Source organism: Danio rerio, chromosome 13 (genome assembly GCF_052040795.2).
Source record: "Danio rerio strain M-AB ecotype USA chromosome 13, GRCz13ab, whole genome shotgun sequence".
Taxonomy (NCBI): domain Eukaryota; kingdom Metazoa; phylum Chordata; class Actinopteri; order Cypriniformes; family Danionidae; genus Danio; species Danio rerio.
This window is the reverse complement of record NC_141033.1, coordinates 43,914,399-43,926,563: the sequence shown is the minus strand read 5'-3', so window position 1 is coordinate 43,926,563 and position 12,165 is coordinate 43,914,399. Positions and strand designations below refer to the sequence as shown.

The following is a 12,165-nucleotide window of genomic DNA, read 5'->3' as shown; positions in this document are numbered from 1 at the left end:
ATTCATGCTTTCATGTTGTTGACTTCAAATTCTGACCCGACCATCCAAATGTTGCAGCAGAAATCGAGACTCATCAGACCAGGCAACATTTTTCCAATCTTCTATTGTTCAATTTTGGTGAGCCTGTGTGAATTGTAGCCTCAGTTTCCAGTTTTTAGCCAACAGGAGTGTCACCTGGTGTGGTCTTCTGCTGCTGTAGCCCATCTGCGTCAAGTTTGGATGTGTTGTGCACTCAGAGATGCTCTTTTGCATACCTCTGTTGTAACGTGTGGTTATTTGAGTTACTGTTGCTTTTCTCTCAACTGGAACCAGTGTGGTCATTCTCCTGAGATCTGTGACATCAGCAAGGCACTTGCGCCCACAGAACTGCCACTCACTGGAGATTTTGTCTTTTTCAGACCATTCTCTATAAATCCTGTGGGTGAAAATCCCAGTAGATCAGCAGTTTCTGAAATACTCTAATACACTATTTTTTGCAATTATCCATCATTCTTTTATGGCAAAAATCATTTAAATAATTAAATATCCTGTTCTATGAAAGCATTTTTAAATCTCATACCATAAATATATCAAAGCTTGTTTTTTGTTCCCATTGATTTCCAGTTTTAAATGCAATTCTCTCAATATTTAGGTTTTCAAACAGTTGTACCTATCCTATATGCTTATTCAGCTTTCAAATGATGTAAGAAAAGCATCAGAGAGGTTGGAAAGAACACAACTCAATTTAGTCTGAAATGCTCTTTTAAATGAGTTTCCCTTCGATTCATCACTTTCCTCAAATCAGACTAAACACTTTGTTTTTTTGTTCCTTCTTTGTAATGTATTGGTCCAAATCTATAATAATTAAAAGTAATTGGCTGTAAAGGAAATAATTGAAAAAGAAAATTGAATGTAAGTGTTTTGTGTCTGTTCAGTATAGGTCTTCTGCTGCTGGCCAAACCTCTGGACAGAGAGACAATTGACCAGTACCGTCTCATCGTCACTGCATCTGACGGCCATCCAGGAGGGGTGAGAGTTTACAATATCTACCACACTACACCGTTCCTGATCTCTTTATAATGTCTGTTCATTTATATTATGTCAGGTTATACAGAGTGTTCCTAATTAGCCTAGTTAAGCTGAATACTATAGTATCTTGAAAAATATCTAGTAAAATATTATGCACTGTCATTATGGCAAAGCTAAAATAATTCAGTGATTGTCAGCGCCAATAGCCTAGTGGGTAAGTCCGCCGACATATAACACCATGGTGCTCACGTCGACCTGAGTTCGATTCCCGACTCAAGCTCCTTCACCAACTCTTCCCCTTTCTCTGCTCCCAATACTTTCCTGTCTGCAGCCTCTACAGTGATTAGAAATTAGTTATTGAAACTATTATGTTTAGAAATGTGTTAGAAAAATCTTCCTTCCATTAAACGAATATTGCTGAAATAAATACAAAGGGGGAACAAAAAATTTGAGACCCTGCTAGCTACAGAGCCACTTGGGCTCCAATGAGGGGAAGCTTGAGCTCCAACTCCTCCTCCTATAAGCTGTTTTAATGCGTACACCCACCAATAACCCCAACCCCAGTGACATCACTTGTAGAAGAAGTGCAAGGAAGGCGGAGCTGGAGCTCAAACTCCCCCTTGCTGGAGCTTAGCTCTGCCCAAGTGGCTCTGCAGTGATTACCACTTTAGGAGGGTTAATAATTCTGACTTCAGCTTTATGTTTTCAGATTAAATAAAATTGGAATAAATCCACTAAGTAATCTTTACTTGTACAAAATATGAAATAAATTGTGATGATTGACACTGTAACTTATAGTTGAGACTTGACATGTTTAATATCGGCTATTATTTTCTGCGATTTCAGCTAAATCTTTGACATTGTGTTTTTTTTCACGTAATATTGCTTCAAATAGCACACTCTTGAGTTGTCATGTCTACTTTTTATAGGAATTACATTTCAGGCATGTTGTTTGGGATTGGCTCAAGCCTTTGAAGTCTTTTAAGTGTGCTGGTGTGATACACAAAGTGTAGATTTTTTAATTAAATGTTTTTTTTTTTACAAAATCTGGCAACACAAATTGATCAAGGCTTGTATGTTTTTCTCTCTGTATGTATGTATGTAAGTATGTATGTATGTATGTATGTATGTATGTATGTACAGTTGAAGTCAGAATTATTAGCCCCCCTGAATTATTAGACCGCTTGTTTATTTTTTCCCTAATTTCTGTTTAATGGAGAGAAGGTTTTTTCAGCACATTTCTAAGCATAATAATTTTAATAACTCATCTCTAATAACTGATTTATTTTATCTTTGCCATAATGACTGTAAATAATATTTTACTAGATATTTTTCAAGACACTTCTATGCAGCTTAAAGTGACACTTAATGGCTTAACTAAGGTAATTTGGTTAACGAGGCAGGTTAGGGTAATTAGGCAAGTTATTGTATAACAATGGTTTGTTTTGTAAACTATCGAGAAAAAATATAGCTTAAAGAGGCTAATAATTTTGTCCCTAAAATGGTGTTTAAAAAATTAAAAACTGCTTTTATTCTAGCCAAAATAAAACAAATTAGATTTTTTTTTCAGAAGAAAAAATATTATCAGACATACTGTGAAAATTTCCTTGCTCTGTTAAACATAATTTGGGAAAAATTAAAAAAAGAAGAAATAAATTTGAAGGGGGCTAATAATTCTGACTTCAACTGTATGTATGTATACAGCTCTCAGCTTATATATATAAGTTCACCCCTCACAAATATATCTTTTAAATTCATATTATATTTGTGCATATACATTAGATTAATCAATACTGAAATCAAATCTGGAGCTTATTTAATAAAATAACTTTTGATAATGGTCCAAAAATTAGTAAACCCGAATGTATTTGTTATAGAAAAATATGAAATACAAATTTATAAAAAATAAAAAAAAACTGAAAAATTTAGTTGAAATTTTATAAGTTGTAATATTTTGCTTGAATTTAATTGTATTATATTTTCAGCTTTTAAATACGTCTGATGACTAAAATATTTTTTTAATAAATATATCAGTTTAATAAATCTGTTTTATTTAAATCCACCACAATACGTTGCCTATATTCACTGAGAAATAGATACAAATATTCATTTTCAAAGTGGACTACTCAATTATGCTGAGCAATGTATGTGAGTGTTTGTGTGCGTGTTGCCTTCTTACGTTCGTGTGCTCACACAAGCAAGACACATCTCTAATATATGTTTATATACATTATTAACAACTGATCTTCCAGGTTCTGTACTGACTGCACATTATTTATGTACTATGTTAGTCACCGCCTGATTGTTAAAGGCCACTTACGTACACATAGCAGCTACTTTCAGTACACACACAATTCAATAATACATGAGCAACCCATTCTAGAAGGAAAATAACAGAGCTTTGTCTCTTTTCTGTATGCATGGTGCAAGAAATCAGGCAATGAGGTTGAATCTGGATTCATTAGTGTTGCCAGATATTGCATGAAAATAACTTTCTCAAAATGTACCTTCCCAAACAAAAACAATAACAGTTGCTGAATAATTTGATCTACATTCCCAGTTTAGATATCTTTGCAAAGAAGAAATGTTAGGCTTTACTATCCATCCTCTAGAGTTTATAATGCTCAAAACAAACAAACAAAAAATGTTATAGATATTTTAGTGATACAAAAAATAAATAAATAAATAAATAAATAAATAAATAAATAAAAGTAAGTAAGTAAGTAAGTAAGTAAGTAAGTAAGTAAGTAAGTAAGTAAGTAAGTAAGTAAGTAAGTAAGTAAGTAAGTAAGTAAGTAAGTAAGTAAGTAAGTAAGTAAGTAAGTAAGTAAGTAAGTAAGTAAGTAACTGTGGCCAGCAGCCCTGAGCACATATTTAATGCTATAGTTAACCACCTGATAAAAGTCTTGTCACCTGTCCAAGTTTTAGGAACAAAAAATAATAACTTGACTTCTAGTTGATCATGTGGTATCAGAAGTGGCTTACATGAAAGGCAAAGGCCTCTAGATTACGCTTATTTTACCAAAATAAAATGTGATCATGTCCTGATTTTTTGTTATTTAATTAGGAAAGGAAGGTCTGACTTTGCTTTGACAAAAGTCTTGTCACTTAACAGAAATAATGCACAATATAGAATATAAAATCATGGAGTCATGGTGCAGTGGAAAAAAGATTTAATTATGTGTATTTAGAAAGCGTTCTTGCAGGACTCCCAAAGTTCATCAAGATTCTTTGGATTCATCTTCAATGCCTCCTCCTTCATCTTACCCCAAACATGCTCAATTATGTTAATGTCTGATAACTGGGCTGGTCAATCCTGAAGCACCTTGACCTTCTTTGCTGTCAGGAACTTTAATGTGGAGGCTGAAGTATGAGAGGGAGCGCTATCCTGCTTAACAATTAGCCCTCTCCTTTGGTTTGTAATGTAATGGGCAGCACAGATGTCTTGATACCTCAGGCTGTTGATGTTGCCATTCACTCTGCAGATCTTTCACATGCCTCTATACTGAATGTAACCCAAAACCATGATTTTTTTTCCTTCACCGAACTTAACTGACATCTTTGAGAATCTTGGGTCCATGCGGGTTCCAATAGGTCTTCTGCAGTATTTGTGATGATTGGGATGCAGCTCAACAGATTATTTTCCTTTCTGACACTTTTCCTAATGAACAACTAGAAGTCAAGTTGTTGTTTGTTGCTCTTATAACTGAGATCAACAACAAGGCTTTTTTTCAGGCAGTGTAGAAATGCACTATAAATCATTATTGTTGTTTTTATGTATTGACAATGCACTTGTCTAAGACATTGTCTAGTAAAAAAAAAGGGTTTGGCTGAATGTTGCCATAATGACATGAATCTCACACACAAAACTAAATAAATTCCACAACTTGTGCAACCGAGGCAAATAAATAATACAACGGTAGGGGAAAAACACTGAATAGCAGTCAAATTGTGTGTGTATGTAGCCATATTTCTCAAGCACAACCACAAGCAAAGCTATAAATAAGCTCTTACTATATAATTTCATATTCATACGTTTATTCCATTGGCATGGTCATTACTGTCAAAAACTCTCTTCCAGGTTGTTCTGTAATGAGACTCCATGCACATTGTGTTTAAGCACATTCACCTTTTTAAAAGAACATTTACCTGAGTGTTATCAGCTTAGTTTGGCTAATGAGCGAACATCAGCAAACAGAGAAACGCTGCTGTGCTAAATGACTGCAAGAAGCTCATTTATCAAACACGGGCTGAGAGCTGATCAAGAGAACATTTTAAAGAGAGACAGACACATATAAAGAGTTTGAAGACACAAGGATGTGCCTTAATCTCTGGGCAAAATGCCTTTCATCTGGTCAAACAAGTATATTAAATCATTTAGATTTCAGATCCTGCTGGCGGAAAATGCAAAGCGGTTAATTAATTCATGTAATTTACCTGACCTTCACCTCTTGAAACATGATAATGATTAGAACAATATTCGATAATCATGTTCTTGAGATCAAACAGACTTCAGTGGCATTCAGCAGATCTATCTCTCTGTGTCTGTGCACCTTTTATTCTTTAAATTGTGGGGACTAAGTGTCATACAAGTATTGTCAAGGTTTCAGGAGGGGGAAATGAGCGAGGACTCAAATGCAGAGGCAAAAACATGGGTTTATTAATTATAAAATAAAGCTAAAAGCAACAAAAACAACCCAGAAATTAACATAAGACCAAAACAAACTTGGACAGGGTTGGCGGGGAAAGGCAAGGCTGGACAAGACTAAACAAGACTTGACAAGACAATATATGATGACAAACTGGCACCGTATAGCAGACGTGAGGAGGCTATAAAGGAGTAATAGTTGGCAAACAAATAGGTGAACATAATAAACTAATAATGGGCTAACAAAGAGGATGGGACTAGACAATAGACAGGAGACACAACACAATCTCACTCATTAACCGTATGTTCACACGAGACACATCACTTAAGCACACGATCAATATGTAAACATGGAGCCACGTACTCAACATAACACCAAGACGAGACAGAACGCAAGACACAAGTACACGTTAAATAAGACACTTACCATGCATTCACACATGTAACATGCATGTTTCATCACAGCGCAAACCGAAACCAGCTAGACTGAGGTGCTTAGAATAAAACAGCATGCTGAAGACAGAACAAACAAGTATAGCAATACCAGTAAATTATGTCCTTGTCCTTATTTTGATCCTCATGAAAATGGCTCATAAACACATAGAATGAAGTGATGTAAAAATGCTAATTGTTTCCTGTGAGGTTTGGGTCTCTCCTCCTCACAGTGGAGCAGTGCAGCAGATCTCTTTCCCTATGTATTCCAACCATTAGCCCTGCCGATAATCTGAAGGAATTTAATCATGGGTGAACACAGCAGCACGAATAGGCGATTGTCTGAATGGTAACAAACTCAACTGATAAAAGACAAAGTCTGCCATTCTCTAATTCTCGTTCAGCTCTCTTGACGAAAATACTTGCTGTAAACGAATAGCTTTGCTGTATTGGCCCTGACAGCATAGCAGGGAAAAACATTCAACATACCCCATGGAGCATGGAAACAAACACATAACGTTATGACCCTTCATGAATGGCTAAATACTGCTTTCCATGGTCTTACCCATGTATGTATATCACAGCTTGGCAGGTCTGCCTTGCCTTCGGAAAGCACGTGCAGTCATGAATAATTAGGAAGCAGGGTCTTCTCATTGGATAAGAATACTCGGCTATGATAAACCGACGCATCATCACTTCAGTAGCAGATTCACGCTACATCACTGAGTTTAATCCAGCCCCAAAAATTATATTTAACCTGGAAGATAAAATTAGCTGACAAAAGCTCGAAATTACCCATTTCTGCCCACAATTAAAGCTGACAGGTGCTAACATTGTCTTAACTGATGCTCAACACACACAAATCTGTTAAAAAGGTGTCTTGAATCCTTAAGGCAAGACACAGGAGGTGACTAGAGAATAAATATACAACCCCAAATCAGAAAAAGTTGGGACAGTATAGAAAACGCAAACAAAAAAAAGTAAGTAGTGATTTCCAAATTCACGTTGATTTGTATTTCATTTCAGACAATATGAACACAATATTTCATGTTTTGTCTGGTCAGCTTCATTTCATTTGTAAATATACATCATTTCATGTTGTGAGAGGAGCAGTTTAGGCCTAGTAATTAGGTAAACTGGTTAAATAAGGCCGTGATTTGATACAGGTGATGTCAACAGGTGATTGTAATTATGATTTGCTACAAAAGTAAGCATCCAAAAAATGTCTAGTCTTCTAGGAGCAAAGATGGGCTGAGAATTAAATTGTTATTGGTGATTTTAAGTAAACCACCTTTGTCAGAGGCATCGTGTTTTGTTAATGTTTTGAAAGTTGCCATGCTTTTTTTTACCAAACACTTATTTATGCATATTGTTATTTTTGATTAACATATTATTACAGTGATCACAGATTCACAATGGTTGAATTATCCTGACAGAGACATCATGTTTTATGTATGTATGAAAAGCTGTTTTGCACTCTTATTGACATGTACACATTTTATAAGCGACACTTACTATCATAGTACCTTTGTTCCAATAATATCAAAGTAAGCAAATGGAAATGCAGGCCTGTAGCCAGCCTATTGAAAGGAATGGTTCTTTTTGCAGTTATTCACCTCATTCGAGGTTTAAATACTGCTTTTAAGTGACCTTTTAAGCACTAATTTTTGTTGGACGGTGATCACAATCACTATTTTTGATGTTCTAAAAATATTTCCTACAATTTTGTCAATGTGCTTATCATACTTTAGGTATTTATTTACATATTTGCATTTAAGCTGTAAATTATTACAGTTGTAGATATGATGTTAAAAATATTAATAAAGAAATATGAAAAAGACTTAAACACGAATTTATTATCATCCATTATTTGAGAAAAGAAGGAATCTGGTAAAATTTGTTTTAAACTAAAAAGTGTAGCCTATTGACAAATAAACTGGCCATCTCAGTCGACTTTTCTCAGTCAGAGTTTGGCCACAATTTATGATGGCATAGCAATCAAAAATAGGACAAACGAGCACATGTTAAGTTTAAATTGTGGACTTTGTCAGTGGGGGGTGAATCTTTCAAACCACTTGAACCATGAACTATGGGCCTGACACTTTGTGCATGTCATCTTACAGGCATTTCAGTTTGAAAGACTACTAATAGAAGAATTAAATGAACAAAAAGTAATAATATTATAGTGCACCTGAAACCTGAACATGCTCTTGCCAAAACAACAACATCTGTGAATACATAATTCCCTCAATTCCCTAGCTGGGATTTTTTTTTTCCCTTTTTCTCCCCCCTTTTTAAAATTAATTAATTTATGCACGACCCACTGGGATTTAAACTGTTCATGCTGATCTTGTCTGATCGGTTGAATTTGTATTCATCACTGTGTGCTATTAAACTTTTAAGCCCCAGGAACTCAATTGCTTATGATTTAATTACATGTGTGCAAATGTGTTTCTGGAATCGAGTCAGAAACTAAATGGTGGCACTGTTTTTTTTTTTTGTTTTTTTTTTTTTAGAAAAGTAATTTTCAATATTTAAAAAGGGCAACAAAAGCGACTGACAGACAGCAGCAGCAGGGTGAATGTCAGAGTGACTGAAAGGTTCAGGGTTTGACAGCACGTCCACACTCAACTCCAGGGTTCAGCACAACTGTCAGAGTTGAGTTTTTGTGGATTTAAAAGCTTGATCAAACTAGAAATCATTCTCTAAGTTTTGTTTTTAAAAGACCTGAGGGTATGAGCATTGTTGAACCCTATAAATAACTTGCCTATAAAAAAATTCATTAATTATTATAAATAAATTAGAAAAATTAAGTGTTGTTCTGTTTTGTTTTGTTTAATTGCAAATAAATAAATACACAAATAAATAAATAATATATTTACTTTGTCTCTATTTATTTATCTTTTGAATTAATCTGTTGATCCACCTATTTATAGTGTTTATTTAGTTTTTGTTGCCTAAGAATTCAATAGAAGTGTGTAAACTGCCATCTTTTAAAAATATTAAATAAATGCATTGATTAATATATTCAATCATTCATTACCTAATTTGCTTTGTTTAAATTATTATTTATTTATTTTTTATTTTAATAATTAATTTGGTTTGTGTGTGTTTTAAAGCTACAGTGCATTAATTGGCATGCTTTTTTAAAAATAATTAATGACATTGCATTTCTGAGCAGTCTGCTGTTAATTGGGTGCAGATTTTTCAAAATTTTGTCTTTCCAATTTATATATATATATATATATATATATATATATATATATATATATATATATATATATATATATATATATATATATATATATATATAGAAATTGGAAAGACAAAAGGTCAAAGGAAACAGAACACAAGCCAAAAATCCTCCATTTGAGATTTATTCTCAACAAATAGGACATAAGTCCTCAAATTAATATAATTTAACAAAAAAAATAAATAAAGGACCATGAAGCCAACATAACCAACCAACACAAAATGACCTCACACAATGAAGAACAGCCAGGGTTATAAAGGAAAGGATGAGCTCATTTAAATTACAAAGGGGTAAAGACAAATTCACACTACTACATACGTATATATGGTGTTTCTGTGTGGAGTTTGCATGTTCTCCCTTCGTTCGCGTGGGTTTCCTTAATCTTTGCGATGATGACAGTAAATAATATTTCACTTTTCAAGACACTTCTATACAGCTTAAAGTGACATTTAAAGGCTTAACTAGGTTAATTAGGTTAACTGGGCAGATTAGGGTCATTAGGCAAGTTATTGTATAGCGATAATTTGTGTTGTAAATAATTTTGGGAGAACACAATAATTAATCCAGAAAAAGCCAAAGCAAACACTAGCAGATTATATAAATACAGCACTGCAACATACAGAAGAAAGAGATCGACTTATAATGTCTCTAATCTGTTTTATAAAGATTTGATCAGCTGTAGTTTGAAATACACAAAGAAAACACTTGAGTTTTTCTCTGTTAAGGACTTATTATGCAGTTTTTGTCGCCATTTGTCATACAACCGCCTTTGCTCTGCTCAGTATGACAGGCTAACAGCTGCTGACATGCTGAATCTCCAAAATCTAACTATTTAAAATAGCCACTATCCGTATAAATAAACTGCATAGTTGCAATCTAAACAACTACATTCTCACCTAAAAAAAAAAAAAATCCTCAAAAGTAAATTATTGTTGTCCAACAGCTGCAATATTTGTCAAACTGTAGTGAGCTTTTTCCTCTGCTTGTCATCTTGTCATGTGGGTGAAGTAATACACAAGGGTTAAGAGGCTGTATGAGTGCTGTTATTGCAGAAAATTGCACGACTATCAGCCAATCAGATTCGAGAACCAGACAGAACTGCTACAGTGAACCGCCAATGAACCGCCAACTTATCCAGCATATGTTTTACGCAGAGGATGCCCTTCTTGCTGCAACCCATTACTGGGAAACCAGACAGAACTGTTGTGTATATATATGTAAGATATTTAATAAAACTCCTGCTAAAATTATTTATTCACATTTGTAGATTTCCACTGCCACCGTCAGCATCGTCATCACAGATGTTAATGACAACGACCCCACATTCGACCTCACTTTACCCAGAAACCTGACAGTGCGGGAGGAAGAGGCCAATGTGTTTGTGGGTCAAGTCAGGGTAAGTGCCAACACCAAACCAATGATACTTTACTAATAAAACACAATTTACTGTAAAATCTGTGGTTGGCAGAATTTTTTTTTTGCATTTTTGCAATAATAGGTCCCCTTAAAAGCACATAAATATAAAAAAAACACAGTAAATTCTATTTTAATGATCAAATTCTGCTTTTCAAATTCCGTATTTCTTCACATAGTCACACAAATGATAGAGCGCTACAGTATATTTGTGGCCTCTTGACCTGTGCTGTCTGTTTTATTGTTTGTAAGTGAAGTGATGGTAAATTGCAGTCATTAGTCTCCTCACGCTCTGTCTCTGATGACTGCTTCTGTTCCGTCCTGTCAAGCGCTTGGATTTTTAATTAGCGTGTTTGATTAATCATGCTTTGGTTGGTTAGAAAGATAATCAATGAGAGAAGCGTCAGGCGTTGGTTCCCGCTGCAGTGTTGTCATCATTGGCTGCTCTCTGATGTCTTGATCATTGAGTCAGGTTTGGATGTGATTGGCAGGCGTGAGATGATGCAATGATGAAGAAAACTAGTATTAGAAGCGTTCAGTGGAAGCATTCAGCAGGTTTTTATGAACTGATAATTACATAAAATGTTTTACAGATGTTGCTCAAAAGTAGTTCGCTATATTTCTGTCATATTTTTATGTCTTTTTTTGTGTGTGTTTTCTGGAATCTGAAAAGTCGCAGTGTAATTAATAGTTATTTATTTATTTATTTTTATTTTACTTATTTATTTATTTCATTGATTTAGTTAACTTTTTATTTCAGTTGTTTAGTTTTTTAATAAGCTCCAGTTTGTCATAAACTAATAAAATTGATTTTATTGAAAATTAATTGATTGATTTGTTAAAGATACTTCACATTTTTAATAATTATTAATTAAATAATTCAATTAACTTTTAGTTTAATTTAAATATTTTTATCTGATTGATTGTTTTAGTTTTCTTATACTATTTTGCTATACTTTCTTTAATTCATTTTATTTTTTTATTTAATTTCAGATTTGTTTTATTATTTCTTTTTTTTAAAATTAAGTGTGGTAAAATAATTATTTAGATTACATTTAAATTTAATTAGTTAAATTTGAATACAAATTTCAATGTTAATATTTTTTTGTAATGTTAACAGTTTAGTATTTAATAACCATTATTTATTAATAAATTATTTTGAAGAATAAATTATTTCATCATCCTGGTTCATTTAGTTGACTAATTTTATTTTTTTATTAAATTTGTATTAGTTTGATTTCATTTAATTTCATTTTGTTTGATTTAATATTATTTCATCATTTTATTACTTGATTTTATTTTGCTTTTAATAAATTATTTTATTTCATTCTGTTTTTGATTAATACATTTTATTTGATTTTATACATTTTATTTCATTTTATTTTATAACTTTAAATGTATAATTTACTGT

The 12,165-nt window shown here is 33.3% G+C and overlaps 1 protein-coding gene across 5 annotated transcripts in view; it reads left to right on the top strand.

Moving 5' to 3' along the window:
- pcdh15a (protocadherin-related 15a) overlaps window positions 1–12,165 on the top strand; it is a 406,352-nt gene that overhangs the window by 245,165 nt on the left and 149,022 nt on the right. For all 5 annotated transcript variants that reach the window (XR_015504985.1, XR_015504984.1, XM_087277644.1 and 2 more), the window contains 2 exon segments: window positions 915–1,008; window positions 10,609–10,737. Coding sequence is in view for 3 of the 5 variants with exons in the window: in XM_087277644.1 (XP_087133770.1) it covers window positions 915–1,008; window positions 10,609–10,737 (223 nt within the window). In the remaining 2 variants the exon portion in view is untranslated.